The sequence below is a fragment of the Heterodontus francisci genome, chromosome 30 (genome assembly GCF_036365525.1).
Source record: "Heterodontus francisci isolate sHetFra1 chromosome 30, sHetFra1.hap1, whole genome shotgun sequence".
Lineage (NCBI taxonomy): Eukaryota > Metazoa > Chordata > Chondrichthyes > Heterodontiformes > Heterodontidae > Heterodontus > Heterodontus francisci.
The window spans coordinates 10719741-10745513 of record NC_090400.1 but is presented as its reverse complement, the minus strand read 5'-3'; the positions used below and the strand labels follow the sequence as shown (position 1 = coordinate 10745513).

General features: G+C 43.7%; 1 protein-coding gene across 3 annotated transcripts in view; it reads right to left on the bottom strand.

The window, feature by feature from the left end:
* The window catches only part of LOC137346575 (E3 ubiquitin-protein ligase rififylin-like), a 129662-nt gene that overhangs the window by 52170 nt on the left and 51719 nt on the right, over positions 1-25773 (bottom strand). For all 3 annotated transcript variants that reach the window (XM_068010089.1, XM_068010091.1, XM_068010092.1), the window contains one exon: positions 2390-2577. In XM_068010089.1, coding sequence (XP_067866190.1) covers positions 2390-2566 — 177 coding nt within the window. In that variant the 5' untranslated portion in view covers positions 2567-2577. The remainder of the gene's footprint in view (positions 1-2389; positions 2578-25773) is intronic.

Here is a 25773-nt window from a genome sequence, read left to right as displayed (position 1 = left end):
CAATGGGTATAACATTCACAGACTCCAATCATCTGGCACCTCACCCATATCCAGTGAGGATTTGAAAATGATCCTCAGTGCATTCGCTATTCCCTCCCTGGCTTCCTTTAACAACCTGGGATACAATCCAACTGGCCCTGGCAATTTATCCAATTTCAAGGATGTCAGACCCTCTAGTACTTCCTCTCTCATTATGCTTATTGTAGTCATAAGCTTTCTTTTTCTGCTATAACTTACCCTGTAAGCTTCTAAATAACCAGGAGGCTTGCGATTTGGCTGAACCACCCTTTATCTTTGTGAGGACATGCCTACACTATGCCTGTAGAATCTCGCTTTTGAACACCTCCCACTGATTTGCCACTGATTTTCCTTCAAGTAGCTGTATCCAGTCCAATTTTTCCTGATCACCTCTCAGTTTCATAAAATTTGCCTTCCCCCAATTTATAACTTTTAGAGTCATAGAGAGATACAGCACTGAAACAGGCCCTTCGGCCCACCGAGTCTGTGCCGACCATCAACCAACCATTTATACTAATCCTACATTAATCCCATATTCCCTACCACATCCCCACAATTCTCCTACCACCTACCTACACTAGGGTCAATTTACAACGGCCAATAATTTTACTTCGGTTTTATCATTTATGCTAAAACTAACTGTATAATGGTCACTATCTCCAAAATGGTCACCCACTGCTCCCTCATCCATTTGCCCAGCTTCATTACGGAAGACTAAATCTAGAAGCACCATGCAAAGAACAGCCTGGCGCTGTGCAAACGGCTATTGGCAACATCTATGCAGTCGTATTCAGCTGGCTTCCAATACGGAAACATCAGAGGAATGTATAACAGCATTAAGAGAGCTTTTGGGCCAACCATCAAGAAGATCGCCGCCCTCAAGTCTAAATCAGGGGAAACGATCACTGACCAACGCAAGCAAATGGACCGCTGGGTGGAGCACTACCTAGAACTGTACTCTAGGGAAAATGATGTCACTGATACCGCACTCAATGCAGCCGAGTCTCTTCCAGTCATGGATGAGTTGGACGAACAGCCAACAAAATCGGAGCTCAGTAATGCCATCAATTCTCTAGCCAGCAGAAAAGCCCCTCGGAAAGGACGGCATTACCCCTGAAATAATCAAGTGTGCCAAGCCGGCTATACTCTCAGCACTCCATGAACTGCTTTGCCTGTGCTGAGTTGAGGGAGCAGTACCACAGGACATGTGTGATGCCAATATCATCACCCTCTATAAGAACAAGGGTGACCGTAGTGAATCCAACAACTACCGTGGAATCTCCCTGCTCAGCACAGTGGGGAAAGCCTTCGCTCGAGTCGTTTTAAACAGACTCCAGAAGCTGGCTGAGCATGTCTACCCTGAGGTAGAGTGCCGCTTTCGAGCAGAGAGATCCACCATTGACATGCTGTTCCCCCTTCGCCAGCAAAAGGAGAAACACCTGAACAACGGATGCCCCTCCACGATACCTTCATAGATCTCACCAAAGCTTCTGACCTTGTCAGCAGACATGGTCTCTTCAGACTACTAGCAAAGATCGGATGTCCACAAAAGCTACTAAGTATCATCACCTCGTCCCATGACAATATGAAAGGCACAATTCAGCATAACGGTGCATCATCAGACTCCTGGGAAGCAGCAGGGAAATGAGTTATTTTGTTTGTTAATAATGTCACAGGATCAAAAATGTTTTATCTAGGGGAACCCAAAAATTATACATTGTTACTGATAAAAAAAAATTGTAAATTGCTGGACATAGCTGCAGCCTAAAACTTACCAGCAAATTTCAAACTGCAAGCTTTCCAGATCAAACAACTAAAGTCTCATTCAACTAAGTGTTTACTTAGCAATTAGCCTTGGTGACCTTAGCAGACTTAGCTGTGCTTTAGCAGAATGTATTGTACATTATATGTCATAACATTTCACACCTTATAAAAATAGCAATTAACAGAGAAAAAGCAATTAGCTTCTAATTCACTTCAAGATAACGCTATTCCAAGCAATTAACCTACATGGCATAAACAGAGCTCAAAATTTAGCAGAATGATAGAAGACATATAAGCTCAGTAATAACTTCTGGTCCTTTTAAAACAGCACATCCTCTAACTTACCACCACAGGAACTGTGCAAGAGATGAATAAGTCACCAAATTAAACTTAGCAACTATTGACAGAATGCATCAACTGCTGCCTCAGCAGAATCATGAATGAATTTCTCCAACACAGGTTAAAATTCAGCATTAACAGCACAGGATACAGTCAACGTTTAACCATGCTATTTCTAACCTGCAACTTCTGCTGAAAGTCATTTTTTTTTTCCTCTGCAAGAGGAGTTCAATTCAATTCTAATCTCTAACTCAAAACTTGTACCCACCTTTCTCAACGCATTTTCAAATCGAGAACCACAAGCCCTGCATGTGTTCTCCAATCCAGATGGAGGTGACTGAGAGTTGTAGCCTGCATTCGTGTACGCCTGCCTTCTTGGATTATGTTCAGGTTCATCCATGGTCTGGTTGTCCACACAGAACCAGTTGCAGCAGGAGGCCCACATTGCAGTGCCGTCTGTGAAAACATGATAATGTATGTCATGCAATATTCACTCTATCTGCAGTTTTAATATACTCAACTTCACACATTTTATCCATTCATTTAATTTGGGCATTGCGTGCAAGGCCAGCATTTATTGCCCACCCCCAATTGCTTGAGAAGTTGTTGGTGAGCTGCCTACTTGAACTACTGCAATCCGTGTGATGAAGGTACTCCCAAAAAGGTAAGGAGTTCTAGCTTTTTGACCCAGTGAATATGAAGGAATTGCCAATATATTTCCAAGTTAGGATGGTGTGCAACTTGGGAGGGGAAAATAGAAATGGTGGTGTTCCATGTGCCTTCTGCCCTTGGCCATTCTAGGTGGTGGAGGTCTTGAGCCTGGGAGGAGCTGTCAAAGAAGCCTTGGTGAGTGGCTGCAGTGCACCTTGTAGATGGTACACACTGCAGCTCCAGTGTGCCCGGAGTGGAAGGAGTGAATATTTCAGATGGTGGATGGGATAATGATCAAGCGGGTTACTTTGCCCTGGATGGTGTAGAACTTCTTGAATGTTGTTGGAGCTGTACTCATCTAGGCAAGTGGAGAGTATTCCATCACACTCCTGACTTGTGCCTTGTAGATGGTGGACAGGCTTTGAGGTGTCAGGAGGGGAGTTATTTGTCACAGAATTCCCAGCCTCTGACCTGCTCTTGTAGCCACAGCATTTATACGGTTCGTTCAGTTAAGTTTCTAGTCAATGGTGACTCCTTGGGTGGTGATGGTGGGGGTTTAGATCATCACAGTGCCACTGAATGTCATGAAGAAATTGTTAGATGTTCTCTTGTTTGAGATGGTCATTGTCTGGCACTTGTATGGAGTGAATTTTACTTGCCACTTACCAGCAAAGCCTGAATGTTATCCAGGTCCTGCTGCATGTGGGCACGGACTGCTTCAGTATCTAAGGAATTGCAAATAGAGCTGAACACTGTGCAATCAACAAACATCTGCACTTCTGACCTTATGATGGAGGGAAAGTCATTGGTGAAGCAGCTGAAGATGACTGGGCCTAGAACACTGCCTTAAGGAATTCCTGCAGCAACAGACTGGGACTAAGATGACTGACCTCCAACAACCATCATCTTTTGTGCTGGTTTGACTCCAGCCATTGGAGAGGTTTCCCCCAATTCCCATTGACTTCAATTTTACTAGGGCTCCTTGCTGCCTTGATATCAAGGGCAGTCACTCTAACCTCACCTCTGGAGTTCAGTTCTTCTGTCTGTTTGGACCAAGGCTGTAATGAGGTCTGGAGCAGCGTGGTGCTGGTGGAACCTAAAGCGAGCCTCAGGGAACAGGTCAAGTGCTGCTTGATAGCTTCCATTGCTTTGCTGATGATTGACAGTAGGATGATAGAGTGGTAATTGGCTGAATTGGACTTGTCCTGCCTTTCGTGGACAAAACATACTTGATCAATTTTTCCACTTAGTCAAGTAGATGCCACTGTTGTAACTGGCCTGGAACGGCTTTGCTAGAGGTGTGGCTAATTCTGGAGCAAAAGCCCTCAGCACGAAGGCCAGAATGTATCCAGTGGGCTCAGCCATTTCTTGATATCACGGAGTGATTTGAATTGACCGAAAACTGACATCCGTGATGGTGGAGACCTTAGGAGGCAAAGAAAGAACATCCACTCGGCACTTCTGGCTGAAGATGTTTGCACATATTTCAGCCTTGTCTTTTGTACTTGTACTGGGCTTAGTCATCATTGAGTATGGGGACGTTCATGGAGCCTCCTCCTCCTCCCATTAGCTGTTTGAACTGTCCACCACCATCCGCAGGTGGATGTGGCAGGACAGCAGAGCTTTGACCTGATCCGTTGATTGTGGAATCACTTAGCTGCCTGCAGCATGCTGCTTCCACCCACGAACACTCATGTTGTAGCCTCATCAGGTTGGCACCTCATGTTTAGGTACACCTGGTTCTGTTCCTGACATGCTCTCCTACATTTCCCATTGGACTAGGGTAGGCCACCTGGCTTGCTGGTAATGGTAGAGTGAGGACCATGAAGTTACAGACTGTGGTGGAACACAATTCTACAGCTGATGACCCACAACACCTCTTGGATGTCCAGTTTTGAGATGCTAGATCTTTACTGAATCTATCCAATTTAGCACAGCGGTCATGCCACACATGATGATGGAAGGGGTCTTCTGTGTGAAGACAGGACTTTGTCTCCATAAAGGACCATGTGGTGGCCACTCCTACCAATTCTGTCACCAGCAGATACATATGCAACAGATAGGTGGGTGAAGATAAGGTCAAGTAAGTTTTTCTCTCATGTTGGTTCTCTCACCACGTGTCACAAGCTGTCAGATGCTTCCTTCAGGACTCAGCCAACTCAGTCAGCAGTGGTGTTACTGAGCCACTCCTGGCAATGGACATTGAAGTGCCCCACCCAGTGTACATTCTATACCCTTGTTATACTCAGCACTTCTTCAAAGTGGTGGTCAACATGGAGGAGTAGTGATTCATCAGCTGAGGCAGAGCGGTAGGTAATAATTATTAGATTTTCTTGCCAATGTTTGATCTGATGCCATGAGGCTTCAAGGGGTACAGAGTCAATGAGGAGGACTCCCGGGGCCACCCCCTCCCAACAGTAAAACACTGTACTCTGGTGAGTCTGTCTTGCTGTTTGGAAAGGATATACCCAGGGATGGTGATGGAGGAGTTTGGGACATTGACTGTTAGTCATACTCACAGAATCATACCTATGTCAGGCCGTTGCTTGATTAGTCTGTAGGACAGCTCTCAATTTTTGCATAAATCCCCAGGTGTTAAATGAGGCCAACTTAACAGGGTTGACTGGACTCAATGTGCCTTTGTTGAATTAGTTTCCAATACTAAGTCAATGCCAGGTGTCCATCTGAATTTATTCTTCTTACACTTTTTTTTATATAACGGCTTGGTAGAACTGAATGGCTTGCTAGGTCATTTCAGAAGGCAGTTGAATCAATCACATTGCTGTTGTTCTGGAGTCACATATTGTCGAAACCATGTTTCCTTCTCTAAAGGACATTAGCGAACCCTATTTTCAGTCTTCTAACACTTAAAATATCTCCTAACCAGGTTAATAACTTGCCTTCAATTCCATGAGCTAACAGTCTGGTCATGCCCAGTACAAATATATCCGATCCCTACTTTTAAGATACAATCTTTATTCAAAGTGGACTCTTTAAAATTGACTTTACCTTTTAAAAAAAAAGTTGGACAATGCTGCAAAAAAATGGCAATCGAAAGTCAGACGACCTGGCCTTTATATTCAAACATTGCCTCACTGTCTGTTAAGGACAAATGGATACATTCCAGGATAAGAAGGGTCAATTACACCAAACCTGAATCCATCTAGAACATTCCTAAATTTGAATGGGTTCTTCTGAAACAAAAGGTGTGAAGAAGCCACATCATAATAGGATTATACTTATCCAGACATAAATGGATAGCCATGGATTCCACTACCTGGTCCATTGGGTGGTCACACCAGGGACCAGGGCCATGTGTAAGCTAACAAAGACCCTAATTTGATGGATTTGGACCTTAAAAAGCAACCCTCTGGGGGGGCAGAGAGAAAGAGAAGAAGAGAGAAAGAGAAAAAAAGAGAGAGAGAGAGAAAAGAGAGAGAGAGAAAAAAGAGAGCCCACCACTTCCAACTTGAAATCTTAACCACCAGAAATCTACAACACCTCAACAAGTCAAGACTACAAACAACACAGCCCGCATCTTTAGAAGAGACTGTTCTCTTAGACGATTCAACAGGTTTACCACAAACCATGACTACCTACCACACCTTGAACCCTTACCCTTTGCCTTCTATCTATCTTCTCTTGAGCATGCATGTGACAGTGGTGTTGCAAACATTTCAGGAATGAATACTGTTCAATAAATAGTTAATCATCTGTTTTAAACCAACAAGAAAACCTGTCACTGTCTGTTTATTTGGCGAGTAAAACAATCAGGAGTTAACTCATCATTTTAATCAAAACACGATTGCGATCAGTTAGAAGGCGAGAAGTGGGAACCACCCACACCGCTTACTACCTGTCCGTAACAGTCTCTTACGTGGAACCTTATCGAATTCCTTCTGGAAGTCCATATAAACTACACCCACAGACATTCCCCCATCTACGATTATAGCTATTTTCTCAAAAAATTCAATTAGCTTCATTAAACATGGCCTGCCCTTTACAAATCCATGTTGGTTCTTTCTAATCAGATCAAATTTCCATAAGTGTTCAGGTCACTTTGTCCTTAATTATATATTCCAGTAAGGTCTCTCAACAGATGTTAGACTAACCAGTCCATAATTTCCTGGTGTCTCTCCAGCATCTTTCTTAAATAATGGAATTACATTTGCAATTTTACAATCTAAAGGGACAATTCCTGAACTAAGAGAACGATGGAAATTTATGGCCGAACACTCTGCAATTTCTTCAACTACTTCCTTTAAAACCCTTGGGTGTGTTAATTGTATATTAATTGTATGCAGGTGATGAGCATTAACTGGGGATTCACTTGTGCCCTGAAACTGTGGTGGTTGGGTTAGGAAGTGCTTGCTTGTAATGAATAACTTTGTAAATAAATAATTATAAAATGTGTAAAGGTTGGCACCAGTTCTATCCTTCACCAATTAACAAGGTTAATTGTTAATGGATCTAAAGGTAGGGGACATTTGGTAGACTTGGTGACCAGATTTAGTCTTTCGACAACAGGGTTGTCCAACATACAGCCCACATGCCAAACTCCAGCCTGCCAAAGATTTCGATCTGGCCCGCCAATCATGGTGCACTTCGTTCCGACCCGCCAATCATGATGCTGGCCAATAAAAAGCATGCAGGGGGAGGCGAGCACGCAGTGACCGTGTGGAGGGGGAGGCGAGCACGCAGCGACAGGGGCAATACTGGCGGAGGAAGGTGATGCACGATTCAGAGTGCCAGGCCAACACCGAGTGGCAGTGTGTTTCGGCCCCTGGTGCATGGTTGTTGAAGGGAGAAATCGTTGGGAAAAAGGATTTAATTTTTTTTTAAACGCAGTATGCCCCATTTATTTTACCCAGCTTGACTAAGGTTTTAGTTGTGTGCTGGGAAGTGTCCATCAGGAAAGCACAGACTTGATAATAGTTTTGTAACCGTTTAGACGTTAGTTTCTTCATAATTAAGAGTCTGTCACAAGGACGTGCTATGCTAAATGATTAATCCTTTGGCTGGAAACCGGAATTAAATTTAAGAAAAAGAAACAGACCAAAAGGTGACTGCTAGCAGCTAAAATGGCCACCAAAATTGACATCAAAATCCCCTACATTCCAATGCCTCGAGAGGGAGTCGAATTGTCTGGCCAGTCCCCTCTAGAACAATGACTTGGGAAGTTTGGAATGCATCACCTGGCCAGTCCCCATTAACAAGACATTTAAAGGCAAACACTTGGAACATTAAACTGGTGGAAACAAACCACTCAAAAGGTAATTACTTGAACAATGGGATAAGGGAACTCCGAGACATGAACTAATTAAGTTGCAAGAGGGAATAGACACAGACATCATGTGTCGGTCCGACCACGTGTGTGCTTTAAGATGGGTTTTCTCTCTCTTCTGCAGACAAGCAACTGGACACTGATCAGAAGAGACCCAAATGGGGTCCCCCTCTCTCTCTCTGGTTTACCTTACAAGCTTCGAACCCTGCCTGGTAGCCGGAATCATTGCTGCAGACAGTGATCTCATGAAGGAAACCATTTGTATCACTCTTTTTAGGAGGACCACCAAACTTGCTGGCCACATCTACAAGCCAGAAGCCTCAGGACCACTGAGTTCAGCTGGAAGGCAACCAAGTCACCAGATTCCACAGACTGTATACCCCTTTTTATTGCTCCAGCCTCTAATCTGATCAATCTATCCTTCCCCACTCTGTTGCCTGTTTGTATGTATATGTGACCCCCGAGAGCATGTTTGTAAGTTAGAACATAGTTTATTATTTTACTTAGATTGGTTTAAGTGCAATAAAGCTAACCTCTTTCTTTGTTAAACTCAAGAAAACCTGTCCGTTTTTTTGTGATCGTAACATGTAAATAGTGAAACGCTCACAATTGGCAAGTACATTCACTTTAAAAAAAAAAGAAATCCTGTTGTGGTCAAACATGGAGAGGAACTAGAGGGGAGCCCTTCAACTACTCCTTACCTGATTGCAACAGAAATTTGGGAGCTCTTGTCCAGGATCAAAACCCAAAGACAAATGAGAAATTAGAAGCAGGAAACCAAATTGATCCCTAGCAATCAATTAAAAACTTGAAAATACAGGTTTTCTTGCAGTTTTGAGAGCTAGAGTACTAAAATTTCAACATTTGAGGCCCATACCTTCTTAGAGTGAAGTAACGTGACATTTTAAAGCCCGGTCTGTGAAGAGTTAAGGAATGTAGCTAGGCAATTTAGAGATAACTATCCGTCCAAAAGCTAGGAAATCCGAAATCTTAAACCTTGTGGCCAACCATTTTGAAATTAAAACTGAAGAACCAGAGACGGGTTTAGAATCTGAAACAGAGTAACATTAGCCAAGATACAGATGGAAGAGTGGAGACTAAGGTAGAATTCTAAGAAAAAGAAAAATGGGAGAGAGAATTCCAGGAGTAGGAGGTGGTGACAGAATTTCAGGAAAGGGAAAAAGGTGTTTTCCAAAGGGAGTTAAGGCAGCTCGAACTAACTAGAGGAAGACCCAATGTACACAACGAAGGCACCGCGAGTGAGAGAACTATCCCTAGCTCAGGTCTGAGTGCTGAGCTCTTAAAGTTCAAAGAGGGGGATGTGGAAGCACTTTTCATTTCTTTTGAAAAGTTTGCAAAAGAGTTGAAGTGGCCAGCAGAGGGCTAGACCCTACTACTGCAAAGCAAATTAACAGGAAAAGTCCATGCTGTCTGATGACAGTTCACTAACTATGAGATGACCAAAAATGCTATCCTGAGTGCACGAGAGCTGGTACTGGAGGCGTACTGCCAAAAATTCCGAACCCTCTGAAAGTAGCCGAAATAAACTTACATTGAGTTCAAAAGGGTGAAGCAACTCGTTTTCGACCGATGGATATGGGCACTTAAGATAGAGCCCACCAATGAAAACTGCAGACAGGTGATCCTTCTCGGAGTTCAAAAACTGGCTCCCCTTTCCATAAAAATCCACGTGGAGGAACAAAAGGTTCCAAGAGCCAGGCAGGCAGCAGTCCTTGATAATGACTATACGCTGGTCCACAAGCCCTTGCCCCAAGGGAAACTCTTCACTAGTCACATCCAAAAGCCCATAGGATAGAAGGTGGGAGGGTGATCGGAGCTTGAACAGCCCTGGGCAAAAAGGGAAAGCTAGAAACACAGGGGGCCCCCCTCAGGCCAAAATGGAATGTGCTGAGAACAGGAGTGACGTCCAAAAGCCTGTGTATTTCCACTATAACAAGGCAGGTCACCTTTGAGCTGAATGCTGGAAGTTACAGGGAAAACCTGTAGGATTAATCACCAGACCAGTGCAGGAAAAGGGGCCCTGATGAAAAGCACAGCAGAGCAGGCTATGGCTTTAAATGTGGCAGTAAGACCCAGAAAACATACCACTGAGTGTGGGAGAACTTAACAAGATCCCCAAGATTTTGTGTTCAAAGGAAAAGTGACTCTGTACCCCTTTAGTGAGGCAAGTAAGCCCATAGTCATACTTAGCGATAGAGACCACCCAATCCCTTCTACTGGGAAAAGGCATCTTTCCTCCACAGAATGCATTAGAGTCACAGAATTATACAGCACAGAAACAGGCCCTTCGGCCCAATGCGTCTGCACTGACCATCAAGCACCTAACTATTCTAATCCCATTTTCCCACACTTGGCCCGTAGCCTTATATGCTATGGCATTTCAAATGCTCATCTAAATACTACTTAAATGTTGTAAGGGCTCCTGCCTCTACCACCCCTTCAGGCAGTGTGTTTCAGATTCCAACCACCCTCTGGGTGAAATTTTTTTTCCTAAATTCCCCTCTAAACCTCCTGCCCCTTACCTTAAATCTATGCCCCCTGGTTATTGACCCCTCCACTAAAGGAAAAAGTTTCTTTTCATCTATCCTATCAATGTCCCTCATAATTTTGTAAACCTCAATCAGGTCTCCCCTCAGCCTTCTCTGCTCTAAGAAAAACAACCCCAGCCTATCCAGTCTCTCTTCATAGCTGAAATGCTCCAGCCCAGGCAACATCCTCTGCACCCTCTCCAGTGCAATCACATCCTTCCTATAGTGTGGCAACCAGAACTGTACACAGCACTCCAGCTGTGGCCTAACTAGTGTTTTATACAGCTCCATCATAACCTCCCTGCTCTTATATTCTATGCCTCAGCTAATAAAGGCAAGTATCCCATAAGACTTCCGAACCACCTTATCTACCTGTGCTGCTGCCTTCAGTGATCTATGGACAAGTACACCAAGGTCCCTCTGACCTTACTAGGATCCTACCATCCATTGCATATTCCCTTGCCTTGTTAGTCCTCCCAAAATGCATCACCTCACACTTCTCAGGATTAAATTCCATTTGCCACTGCTCTGCCCATCTTACCAGCCCAACTATATCATCCTGTAATTTAAGGCTTTCCTCCTCTATTTATGATAACACCAACTTTCATGTCATCTGTGAACTTACTGATCATACCTCCTATTTTCACATCAAAATCATTAATGTACACTACAAACAGCAAGGATCCCAGCACCGATCCCTGCGATATACCATTGGTCACATCCCTCCATTCGCAAAAACAACCCTCGACCATCGCCATCTGCCTCCTGCCACTAAGCCAATTTTGGATCCAATTTGCCAAATTGCCCTGGATCCCATGGGCTCTTACCTTCTTAACCAATCTCCCATGCGGGACCTTATCAAAAGCCTTACTGAAGTCCATGTAGACTACCTCAACTGCTTTACCCTCATCTACACATTTAGTCACCTCCTCAAAAAATTCAATCAAATTTGTTAGACATGATCTCCCCCTGACAAAGCCATGCTGACTATCACTGATTAATCCCTGCCTCTCCAAGTGGAAATTAATCCTGTGTCTCAGAATTTTTTCCAAAAGTTTCCCTACCACTGACGTTAGACTCACTGGCCTATAATTACCTGGTTTATCCCTGCTACCCTTCTTGAATAATGGTACCACATTCGCTATCCTCCAGTCCTCTGGTACCTCTCCTGTGGCCAGAGAGGATTTGACAATTTGTGTCAGAGCCCCTGCTATCTCCTCCCTTGCCTCACATAGCAGCCTGGGATACATCTCAACTGGGCCTGGGGATTTATCCACCTTTAAGCCCACTAAAACAGCTTATACTTCCTCCATTTCAGTGCTAATATGTTCAAATATATCACAATCCCCCTCCCTGATCTTTACACCTACATCGTCCTTCTCCATAGTGAACACAGATGAAAAGTAATCATTGAAAACCTCACCTATGTCCTCTGGCTCCACACACACATTGCTACTTGGTCCTTAATGGGCCCTACTCTTTCCCTGGTAATTCCCTTGCCCTTAATATACTTATAAAACACCTAGGGATTTTCCTTTATCTTCTCTGCCAATGTTTATTCATGCCCCCTCTTCACTCTCCTAATTACTTTAAGTACCCGCCCCCCCCCCCCCTACACTTTCTATACTCCTCTGGGGCCTCCGCTGTTTTCAGTCCTCTGAATCTGCCATAAGCCTCCTTCTTTTGCCATATCCAATCCTCTATATCTCTTGACATCCAGGGTTCCCTGGAATTGTTGGTCCTACTCTTCACCTTTACGGGAACATGTCGGATCTGAACTCTCACTATTTCCTTTCTGAATGACTCCCACTGGTCTGATGTAGACTTTCCTGCAAGAAGCTGCTCCCAGTCCACTTTGGTCAGATCCTGTTTTATCATATTGAAATCGGCCTTCCCCCAATTCAGTACTTTTATTTACGGATCCTCTATGTCCTTTTCCATAACTACCTTAAATCTTACAGAGTTTATGGTCACTATCTCCGAAATGCTCCCCCACTGACACTTCTACCACTTGTCCGGCTTCATTTCCTAGGATTAGGTCTAGTACCGCCCCTCCTCTTGTAGGACTCTCTACTTGCGGACTCAAAAGCTCTCCTGAATGCACTTTAAGAATTCCGCCCTCTTTAAGCCTTTTGCATTAATACTCTCCCCTCTAATATTGGGGAAGTTGAAACCCCCTACTATTATTACCCTATTACTTTTACACCTCTCAGATTTACCTTCATATCTGCTCCTCTATCGCTCCCTGTTTGGAGGCCTGTAGTAGATGCCCAACTAAGTGATTGCCCCCTTTTTGTTTTTAAGCTCTACTCATATGGCCTCATTTGAGGAACCTCCTAGGATATCATCCCTCCTTACTGCAGTACTTGAATCCTTAATCAACAGTGCAATGCCACCTCTTCTTTTACACCCTCCCCTATCACACCTGAAGATTCTATACCCTGGAATATTGAGCTGCCAGTCCTGCCCTTCCCTCAACCATGTCTCTGATAGCAAAAATATCATATTCCCATGTGTTAATCAATGCCCTCAATTCATCTGCCTTACTAGTGAGACTCCTTGCGTTAAAATAGATACAATCCAGCCTTACGTTATTCGCTTGTGCCTTAACAGGTCTATATTTGCTCTGCCTTCCAGACTGACATAGTTTATCTATATTTGACTGTGCATCACCCCCGACTGTACCTCCATGCTGTATCCCTTCCCCCTGCGAAATAAATTCTTGTTGCAGGACCTCGTCGCTCTCTTTGCCTATGTCATTGAATGCTAAAGTATTAGTAAACAGTATCGGGGGACAGTATATGCCCATACATTTATATCGGGTGCACCTGGAGTGTGACCTTGTTTCAGGACTGGTAACCGTGGGGATTGTCCCTATTTTACCTGTGGACGGGGTCGACCTGCTCCTGTGTAATGAGCTGGCAGAGGTGAAGGTGGTAGCTTCCCCAGTGGTTTTAGAGACCGAAAGAGGTCAGGGAGACAGAGCAGTTACAGAAGGAGGTCCCTGGCATTTTCCCTGACTGTGTAGTGACCCGGCCCATGGCCAAACAAGCTCTATCAGAGGAGGCTGAACAGGCACTGCAAAAGGTTGACCCTCCTGTCTGGTTATCTGAAGCCTTCTTTGAGAGGTTAAAAGGACCCAAAAGGAAGTGTTAGGCAGGTCTTCCTTGGTCGAGGCTCAACAAGCCAACCCAATGTTAGCACAGACTGCCCGAACAGAAGCTGAAGCAAAGAGAGTCCCAGAGTGCTACTATTTAAAGAATGAGGCGCTGAAGAGGAAGTGGAGACCTCCTCACAGACCTGTGGACGAAGAGTGAAATGGTCCACCAGACAGTGGTGCCGCTGAGGTACCGTTAGGAAATACTGAACAGCCCACGAGCTTTCAATGGCTAAACATGTCAGCATCCAAAAAAACCCATGCCCATATAAGACAGCATTTTGACTGGCCACAACTCCACAAGGATGTGGTGGCATTCTGTAAAACCTGCCACACGTGCCAGGCTGTGAGGAAGCCCCAATCGGCAATAAAACCCGTACCCACTAATAGCCATAATGTTTTTTGTGGAAACATTCAGCAGAGTACTGGTGGATTGTGTGGGACACTACCGAAAACAAAAGGGGACCACCAGTATCTTCTTATTGGATGCGGCTTCCCGATGATCCAGAGACCATCCACCCAAGAACTAACTCTGCCAAGGTAATGGTGGAGGGGCTAACCCAATTCTTCACCCGATATGGGCTGCCTGTCGAGATCCAATCGGATCAGGGCACAAATTCTATGTCCAGTATTTTTCAAAAGGTCATGGGTAATCTGGGCATAACCCAGCTAAAGTCCTCAGCTACCACCCACAGTCACAAGGGGCTTTGGGACAGTGCCACCAGAACCTAAAGACAATGATCAGGCATACTGCTATGACTGGGTCAAAGGGCTGGGATTTCTTCTGTTTGCTCCCAGGGACTCACGCAATAAGTCCACTGGCTTTAGTCTCTTTGAATTAGCTTATGGACACAAGGTGAGAGGTCCTCTCTAACTAATCAAGGAGAGGTTTTTGGGATACAGGAATGAGACTTCCACGTTAACCTACATCTTCATGTTCCAGCAGCAGCTCATGAGAGCTTGTGCGGTGGCTCAGGAACACCTAAAGGTCTCCCAGACAGCTATGAAAAGGCAGGCAGATAAACATGCCAAGGCCAGAACATTTCAGCCCGGAAACCATGTGTTAGGGCTACTCCCAATACAGGGTGAACCACTAAAAGCCCATAACAGAGTAGTATAGAGAATTAACAAGGCGAATTATTTAATTGACACCCAAGACCATAGGAAAAAGCAAAGGCCGTGCCACATCAATATGTTAAAGTGGTATTACAGCTGGGAAGGGGACAAAATAGCACAGGTCTGTCAGGAAGTCAGGGAAGAGGACGATGAAAGGGGCAGCGAGGACGAGTTAGAGGGAGGATTCCCAAATCTATCCCCCTACCGTCCAGTTAGCCAACACCGAAATGTTAGGGAAATTGGACACCGTATTCACCTATTTAAATGCAAAACAGAAAGGCGACGTAGCAAGGCTGCTCACAGCATTTAAAGAGATCTACAGGGACAAACCAGGGTACACAACCCTATCCCTACATGGTGTGGATGTAGGAGACCACTCCCATAAAACAAAATCCCTATTGCCTTGGTCCCAGGAAACGTACCCAGGTTCGGGAGGAAATTCAGTATATGCTGGAACACAAGCCGATTGAGCCGAGCCAGAGCAGTTGGGAGTTCCTTAGTTGTGCTCGCACCCAAGCCCGATGGCTCAACAAGACGCTGCATTTTTTACAGGTAGGATAATGCAGTGACCAGAGCTGACTCCTACCCCATACCTGTCTGGAAGACTGTATTGATGGAGTAGGAAATGCTACCTACACAACCAAGTGTCATGCAGACCCCCACCCGCCAAGAATGAGGCATATTAATTTCGTCATATGATCAAATTTAAACTGTTGTTGGAGTGAAGAAATGACATGTTAAAGAGATCACCAGACATTTGGGCTGGAAGGTCATTTGCATACTAAGAGTGCTTGGAGAGACAAACGAATTGCTCACTGATTCAATTAACAGAGAGTGGGCTTGGCAATGGTGATCCACACCTGTCAGATGCAAGGGACAGCACTATACCCACCACCGAGAGCTCTGAAATCCACAAACACAGGAGTGGTTAAACCAGTTAGTCCCATGACTGACCTGTTGGCCAACTTGGAGTTTTGAATCGTGCCACACAGAAAGGAACAGAGGGAAGTTTGCAACTGAAGCTGGAACCAAGGAAGTCTCTCTCCTGGTTGTCTCCCTCTCGCTTTCTCCGAAGCCACCAGACCCACGGAAGACATATAAACCTCAAGAGAGAAAAGACTTCGACATCAAAACAAGTCGAAGCATGAACTTGGCCCCAACAGACAGCAGGACTTACTGTCAACCAAAGACTCCACACTGAACTCAAAGGCCTGTAATTATAATCTCGATATTGCCTCAAACTTTTCCCCTTTATTCTTTTCTACTTTTTCTGTCTCCATCTTCCTGTTTATCGTGCATGCATGCTAGCATGGTCGTGTCGCATATTCGTAGTCCTTAACCAGATTAGAGTTTAAGATTAATAAACTTCCACCTTTCTTATTTAAATCTAAGAAAACCTGTGATTTCTTTGCCTTACAATTGGAGCACTGAACAAGGATTCACCGAGGGGGAGCTAAAAACATTGCGTTTTAAAATTAAACCTTGTTACGGTTAAACCAAGCAAAGGCTGAGAGGGAACCCCTAGACCCCTTCTCACCTGGTCCTAACACAAGGCAGACTTGTTAAAAGGATATTGGCAGGTTCGCTTAATACCCCCAGCTAGAGATCTTGTTTTTTTTCATCCCAGGCACCTTATTCCAGTACTGAGTGATGCCCTTCGGATTAAGAAATGCCCAGCCACCTTCCAAAGGCTGATGAACCAGGTAGTGGCTGGCCTACCTAATTGTATAGTGTACCTGAATGATCTGTTCGTGTACAGCGGCACCTGGGAGGAACTACCTAGACCAGTTAGAAGCCCTCTTCCAAAGGTTACAGTTGGCTGACCTAGTGGTAACTCTTACAAAGAGCGTGTTTGCTAAAGCTCAAGTAACCTACCTAGTGTATGTGGTAGGTCAGGGGCGAGTGCTGCCCAGAGTAGCGAAGGTACAGCTGCTGCTGAATTTCCTGTCCCCAAAACCAAAAAGGAAATAATGCGATTTTTGGGGAAGTATGGGTTTTACCACAAGTTTGTTCCAAACTTCAGCACTATCGCCACCCCACTGACAGACATACTACAGAAAAGAGCAAAGGTAGTGTGGTCAGGGAGATGCCAAACAACTTTCGAAAGGCTCAAAGCCATCTTAACCAACAAACCAGTGGTGGCAGCTCCAACCTTTAATAAAAATATTTAAGGCGGTAGAGATCAAGGGGTAGGTGCCATCCTGTTCCAAGATGAGGAGTCAGGCATTGAGAGACCAGTTGGGTACTTCTCCAAAAAATTAAACTGACATCAAAAGAGATACTCCACTGTGGAGAAGGAAATTCTGAGACTGTTGCTGGCTCTCAAGCACTTTGAAGTCTATGTCCAAAATGGATATAGGGAGACCATAGTCTATACAACCACAATCCTTTAATATTTGTGGGAAAATTCAAAATCCAGAATGCAAGGCTGTTTCGATGGAGCCTGCTTTTGCAGCCCTACCACTTAAAGATTACCTACATTGCAGGAAAAAAAAATGTGATAGCCGATGCTTTATCCAGAGTCTAACTCAACACAGAATCATCCCAGATGTAAACTAAACTAGAGCATTGTTATAGCAGTGTAAGATTGATAAGTGAGTGTTTTGAGGATCAATGCGTGTGTACAATTTTTTTTCTGTTCTTTAAACACATTATAATGAAATCTTCCTGTCGTCACATTTCATTACGTGTGGTGCGGGCAAGTGAGATGAACACGTGCTATGCTGAATGATGATTTTTTAATCCATTGACTAGAAACCTGAATTGAATTTTTTTTAATAAGAAAAAGGAACAGACCAAAAGGTGACTGCTAGCAGTTAAAATGGCCACCAAAATTTACATCAAAATCCCCTACATTCCAATGCATCGAGAAGGAGTCGAATTTGTCTGGCTGGTCCCCTCCGGAACAGTGACTTGGGAAGTTTGGAATGCACAGCTGGCCAGTCCCCATTAACAAAACATTTAGAGGCAAACACTTCGGACATTAAACCAGTGAGTGAACTCACTGAAACACGATATGAACAAAGCTGCAAACTGTAGTTCAGAGGCAGCAACCAAGGTCAGTTTTTTGATAGCTGATGCAATAGCCAAGAGAGGGAAACCTTTGGCTGATGGGGAATTTGTGAAAGGCTGCTTGAGCATTTTTATATGTGGCGCATCATGACCAAAAGTCAGTGGTAGAGAAAACCAGCCTTTCGCATCAGACCATTGCTAGAAGAGTAGACGACTTAGCATCTGACATTGAAAATCCTCTGATCAAAAGACTCGATGCCTGCCAGTTTTACAGTTTAGGGCTCGATCAAAGCACAGATGTGAGTGAGACAGATCAACTGGTAACCTTTGTACGAGGAGTCACCGAAACTTTTGAAGTCGATGAGGAACGGTGCGACCTACGTCTAATAAAAGGCACAATGGGACAAAATATTTTCGATGAAATAAAACGTGTCTTCGTGAAATTCAATCTTCCAGAGGACAAACTTTAAATCTAACAACTGATGGAGTCCCTGCAATGATAGGCAAGCACAATGGATTTGTCAGTATAATGATTTCAATGCCTCATGAAGTCATCATATATCACAGCATCTTTCACCAACAACAGCTGTGTGCAAAGACCCTGAAGAATCATAGAAAAGTTACGGCACAGAAAGAGGCCCATCATGTCTGCGCTGGCTGAAAAAACTAGCTGCCCAATGTAATCGCACCTTCCAGCACCTGATCCGTAGCCTTGCAGGTTACAGCACTTCAGGTCCAGGTCCAGGTCCCTTTTAAATGAATTGAGGGTTTCTGCCTCCACCACCGATCCAGGCAGTGAATTCTGGACACCCACCACCCTCTGGGTGAAACATTTTTTGTCATGTCCCCGCTAATCCTTCCACCTTAAATCTGTGCACCCTAGTTGACCTCTCCGCGAAGGGAAACAGGTCCTCCCTGTCTACTCTATCTAGGCTCCTCACAACTTTGTACACCTCAATTAAATCACCCCTCAGCCTCCTCCGTTCTAAGGAAAACAACCCTAGCCAATCCAATCTTTCCTCAAAGCTGCAATTTTCAAGCTCTGGCAACATTCTTGTAAATTTCCTCTGTACTCTCTCCAGAGAATTTATGTCCTTCCTGTAATGTGGTGACCAGAACTTATACAATACTCCAGCTGCAGCCTAACCAGCATTTTATACAGTTCCAGCATTACATCCTGTTTTCGTATCTTGTACCTCGGCCAATAAAGGAAAGCATTCCATATGCCTTCTTCACTACTTTATCTATCTGTATTGCCACCTTCAGGGACCTGTGGACATATACTCCAAGATCTCTCACTTCCTCTACCCCTCTCAATATCATCCTGTTTATTGTGCATTCCCTTGCTTTGTTTACACTCTCCAAACGCATGTTGATGGAAAAGGTTGTTTCTACAGTCAATTTCATAAAGTCCAAAGGGCTCAACTCACAGACAGTTCCAAGCCTTTCTTGCCGAGATAGGATCAGACCATAATGATGTCATTTATTTCATCCATGTTCGCTGGCTCAGCAGGGCAGCCATAACTAGCCAGATTCTGGTCGTTACATGAATAAGAAAAAACCTTTGTGCCAAGCAAAAGAAAAGATGTAATCTTCATGGATGATGAGGGGTTGAATGACAATGCTCCTAGTTGATATAACTAAGTTTGCTGCAGACTTGAAAGTGAAACTGTCAGGACTTTATACGCATCTCCAAGCGCTCAATCAGAAGTTAGAATTGATTCAGAAGCAGTTGATGAAGAAAGCTATGCACTTCACAACATTATTGATCAGGCATGCCGAGACAGTGAACCGTGGAAAGTATTCTGTACTGATCGGCAGCTTGAGTGATGAATTCAAACAAGGCTTGTGGATTTCAGGGAACACCATGATGTTTGCAGATCTATTTGGAACTGATGCCACTGATGCTCCTGGCATGTTCCAAATGGAAATAACTGAGCTCCAAAATGACAGTGATATGGAGAGCTTTGACAGAGCATGATCTTCTGACATTTTATTGTCAATATGTTCCAGCAGTGTTTTATTCAAACCTACCCAAACATGCCCTTCGATTCATTGCACTGTTTGGCAGCACATATTGCTGCAAACAGCTTTTTTCAAGAATGAAAAGCATCAAAACAAGATCAAGGTCACTCCTGACAGATGGACATCAATTCAGAACACTCCGCATCGCTACATCAAGTGTGTAGGCAGACATTGACTACCTGTGCATGCAATAATGCCAGGTAGTCTCACTAAATCAGTGTTCAACATCATGACAAGAAAATAAGTTAATAAATTAGTCTTCTCATTTAAAGCTTCTCCACAAAATGCACAATTGTTGTTTTGATTAATAGATCCATTTTTAACACTTTTGTCTTTCCGAAATTTGTTCACAGGCCTATGTAGGGCAAAAATTGTAATGCAGCCCCCCCCCCCCATGTGAAAAGATTGGACACCCCTGTTCTACGATAATATTTAGTAAGGACAAAAGGATGATTATAGACAAAATCATGGAGAAAGGGATAGGGACTGGACTTGGGACACCAGCTAAGTTTCTAACTGTTAGGAAGAGGAATTTGTCAAAGATGAATTCAGAGACATGTGTGAAAATATGAACATTATGGTCATGAATGCCACAGCTGCAATTGCTTTCAGAAATGGACTTTGTAAAAGGAATCATGCAGTGATCGATGAACTGCTGCATAAAATTTTATCTGATCAACTGCCCTGACACGCACAGTTCAGACAAAGAATTCACTCCACATCACTGCAGGCAATAGTCCCCGACAATTAGTCTTAGGCGAAATCCCAACCTACCTTGTGTGCCGTTGTCCTCCAGAAAGAACTGCAATTAGCTCTTTTTTCCTGCATATTTGAATGATTTACACATAGGGAGACAAGCTTTCATCAAGGTCGAGTTCTCGGGAGAGCACTGAGACAGAACTTAATTCAGGAGATTTGGTGTACTACAAAAGGGTCATAGAGAATGGAAAGGCCCTGGTAAGCTAATAGGTCGTGATGGTATGACAGTATTTATCAAACATGGCAATCAAACTGTCAAAGTTCATTCCCTGCAGTTAATTGATCTTAGTTACAAAATCTCAGTTTCTGAATAGCTGATGGAAGTAAATAAGGCATATTGTACTTCAAATGCTCATGTGTTTTGTATTGAAGGCCCTGAGGAACAGAATATAGAAGATCAAGGACTGGATAGCTAGCACATGCAACGGCCAATTGCCCAGAGTGCGCATCAGGTGACATATATTCCAGAGCGGTTCTCGCAAATGGAGGGATGTGACAATTGTGGGACGTGCGGAAAAAGCTACTGGCAAGTTTAAATATTGGTTGAATGTTCAGGATGATGTCCAAGAAACGAGGTTCATGATCTGGCAGAATGGGGTGAAAGAGGAGAAAGTAAGAAAGTGCATTGCAAGTACTGATAATGGGTCCAAAAGCAATTCTTGCATCAGAAAACAATGTACCAGAGAAAGACACTCCAACAGCACAAGAGGGAGACTCAGTGGTCATCCCGAAAAACATCAAAGTGCAAGCAGAGGCTATAGCTTGAATAGATTAGACAGTGAAATAAAGGCCACAGAATAGTCTTGGAACAGAATTAGAAGCAGAAGTCCACATGATCATGAAGTTTTGGTGCCTGCCAATAAATTTGAGGATAAGCTAATAAGAATGTCAAATTAAAGGGAATTTGATATTTGGAGAGAGAGTTTGGAGTTTATTCTGAGGTACCAGATAACGGGCAACCAGCTTTGTAACATAATTGTATTCGTACTGAAAAAGTCATTGCAGATGGGAATTAAGGCTAAAGCGAGGCTAGTTGTTCGGGGTTTTGAACGGTTACGTGTGATTGATATTAGAGTAGACTCTCCCACAGCTGAAAAAGTAATCTTAAAAATCTTTTTAAGCTCTTTTGACCACATATTCTTGGGATGTAGATCAATTGACATAATAGCCACATTTCTGTGAAGCGATACTTTTCACAGAACAGTTTCTGAACCTACCCATAAATGTGGTTGGGAAACTATTGGAAAAAATTCTGAGGGACAGGATTAATCTCCACTTGGAGAGGCAGGGATTAATCAAGGATATTCAGCATGGCTTTGTCAGGGGGGACACCATGTCTGACTAACTTAATTGAATTTTTCGAGGCGATGACTAGATGTGTAGATGAGGGTAAAGCAGTTGATGTAGTCAACATGGACTTCAGTAAGGCTTTTGATAAGGTCCCACATGGGAGATTGTTAAGAAGGTAAGAGCCCATGGGATCCAGGGCAATTTGGCAAATTGGATCCAAAATTGGCTTAGTGGCAGGAGGCAGAGGGTGATGGTCGAGGGCTGTTTTTGCGAGTGGAAGCCTGTGACCAGTGGTGTACCGCAGTGATTGGTGCTGGGTCCCGTGCTGTTTGTAGTGTACATTAATGATTTAGACATGAATACAGGAGGTATGATCAGTAAGTTCGCAGATGACACGAAAATTAGTGGTGTCGTAAATAGTGAGGAGGAAAGCCTTAGATTACAGGACGATATAGATGGGCTGGGAAGATGGGCGGAGCTGTGGCAAATGGAATTTAATCCTGAGAAGTGTGAGGTGATGCATTTTGGGAGGACTAACAAGGCAAGGGAATATACAATGGATGGCAGGACCCTAGGAAGTACAGAAGGTCAGAGAGACCTTGGTGTACTTGTCCATAGATCACTGAAGGCAGCAGCACAGGTAGTTAGGAAGGCATATGGATACTTGCCTTTATTAGCAGAGGCATAGAATATAAGAGCAGGGATTATGATGGAGCTGTATAAAACGCTAGTTAGGACACCATTGGAGTACTGTGTACAGTTCTGGTCACCACACAATAGGAAGGATGTGATTGCACTGGAGAGAGTGCAGAGGAGATTCACCAGGATGTTGCCTGGGCTGGAGCATTTCAGCTATGAAGAGAGACCGAACAGGCTAGGGTTGTTTTCCTTAGAGCAGAGAAGGTTGAGGGGAGATATGATTGAGGTATACAAAATTATTGAGGGGCATAGATAGGGTAGATAGGAAGAAACTTTTTCCCTTAGCGGAGGTGTCAATAACCAGGGGACATAGATTTAAGGTAAGGGGCAGGAGATTTAGAGGGGATCGGAGGAAAAGAAATTTCACCCAGAGGGTGGTTGGAATGTGGAACGCACTGCCTGACGAGGTGGTAGTGGCAGGAACCCTCACAACATTTAAGAAGTATTTAGATGAGCACTTAAAATGCCATAGCATACAAGGCTACGGGCCAAGTGCTGGAAAATGGGATTAGAATAGTTAGGTGCTTGATGGCCAACACAGACACAATGGGCCGAAGGGCCTGTTTATATGCTCTATAACTCTAAAGAAAACTATGGAAACTAAACAAATGTGTCTATGGCCTGAATGATGCTTCCAGGGTATGGTATTTTTAGTGATATCTGTTGTGCTGAAAATAGGTCGTGTTCAATTAAAAGTAGATCTTGCAATGTTTTACTGGTTCTCAAAGGAAAATTTTCAGACACTTTATGATGCATGTTGATTTCTTAAGGGATGGTACTGCGGAATTGGAGAAATGTGTTATTAACATTAGAGTAGAACTTCAAATTGGGGGTCAGGCTTCCGGGGCATTTAAATATATTGCTTCAGAAATTAAACAGTATGTCTGGAACAGCTTTATATCAACAAATCTATTTAGGGAATGCTACTTCCATTCCAGTTAATTGTGCTAGGTTATCACAGAAAGATTATGTTCTATCCGAAGAGGAGACAAACTGTGAAGCTTGAGTGGTCAGCTGAACTGCTTGAGCATTCAGACCAGACCAGATGCAAGTTCTGATGTGTTGGAGTTAAGTACTATGAAACAATCTAAAGTCGAGAATGTTTGAAGGGCAAATGAAACATTAAAAAAAAATCTGGAGAAATATGTACTTAAGTTCCCATCCTTTGGTGACCCAAAGAACATGAAAGTAGTCATTTTTAACAATGCTTTACAAGCTAACCTTCCTGATGAATATTCTAGTGCAAATGGTTTCATAATATTTCTTATGGGTAAGGAGGGGAAATGTTATTCTTTTGCTTGGGAAGCTAAGAAAATAAAATGGACTGTTAAAAATACTTTGGCTGTTAAAATACTGGCTACTGTGGAGGCAATGAATATGGGATTCTATTTGTCAATTATTCTAAGTGAGATTCTGTACACTGTTCTGAAGATAGTATACCCATTGAATGTTATGTAGATAATCATTCATTGTGGGTTAATGTACACTCTACAAAAAGTGAGTGAATAAGGTTACAGATTGACCTTGCTGCCTTGAAACACAAGAACACAAGAAATAGAAGTAGAATTAGACCATGCGGCCTATCGAGCCTGCTCCGCCATTCAATACGATCACGGGCTTCAATTCCATTTTCCTGCCCGCTCCCCATATCCCTTGATTCCCTGCTAGACCAAAAATCTATCTATCCCAGCCTTAAATGTATTCAATGAGGGAGCAACCACAACCCTCAGGGGTAGAGAATTCCAAAGATTCACAACCCTTTGAGTGAAGTAATTTCTCCTGATCAGTCCTGAATGACTGACGCCATATCTGGAGACTGTGTCCCCGTGTTCTAGATTCCCTGACCAGTGGAAACAATCTCTCATCTTCTACTGCATCAAGCCCTTTCAGAATCTTGTATGTTTCAATTAGATCACCTCTCATTCTTCTCAGATGCTAGAAGGAAATCCCTAAAATTTAATGGGTAGATGCAAGTCATGAACTGTCTGTTTTACAAAAAGAAATGCATGTTTAAAGAAATTGTTAGGGGAACTAGAGGAGGGGCGTCTCGCAATGTAATGCATTATACAGAATAGAGGCTTTTGATTGAATTTGTTTTGAAATTTTGGTTGTACATAATAACTCTAATTTTTATTTAAAGAGAGAAGGGAATCTGTTACGTGTCTGCAGGTGGTGGGCATTAAAATAAATAGACAGTAAAAGTGCAGTTGTTGCATTGACAGGCATATGCTTGTAATGTGCAACTCAGTAAATAAATGTTTTTTTTAAAAATTCATTTCATGGGAATGTGAGCATCGCTGGCAAGGCCAGCATTTGTTGTCCATCCCGGATTACCCTCGAGAAGGTGATGGTGGTGGTGAGCTGCCTTCTTGAACCACTGCAGTCCATCTGGTGCGGGTGCACCCACAATGCTGTTAGGCAGGTAGTGCCAGGATTTTGATCCAGTGACAGTGAAGGAACAGCGATATATTTCCACATCAGCATGGTGTGTGACTTGGATTGAAACTTGCAGACGATGGTGTTCCCACACATTTGCTGCCCTTGTCCTACTAGCTGGAAGAGGTCGTGGGTTTGGAAGGTGCTGTCGAAGGAGGCAGTTTGGTACATGCTGCTGCCACTGTGCATCCATAGTGGAGGAAGTGAATGATTAAGGTGATAGATGGGGTGCCAGTCAAGTAGACTGCTTGGATCTGGATAGTGTCGGATTTCCCGAGTGTTGTCGGAGCCACACTCTTCCAGGCAAATGGAGAGTATTCCATCACACTCCTGACTTGTGCCTTGTAGATGGTGGACAGGCTTTAGGTGGGTTATTTGCAGCAGAATTCCCAGCCTCTGACCTGCTCTTGTAGCCACAGTATATATGTGGCCGCTCCAGTTCAGTTTCTGCTCAATGGTAATCCCCAAGATGTTAATAGCAGGGGATTCAGCAATGGTAATGCATTGAATGTTAAGGGGAAATGGTTAGATTCTCTCTTGTTGTCGATCATCATTGTCTGGCACTTAAGTGGCAAGTAACATTCGTGCCACACATCAGCCCAAGCCTGATTGCTGTCCAGGTCTTACTGCATAAGGACGCAGACTGCTCAAGTATCTGAGGAGTTGGGAATGGT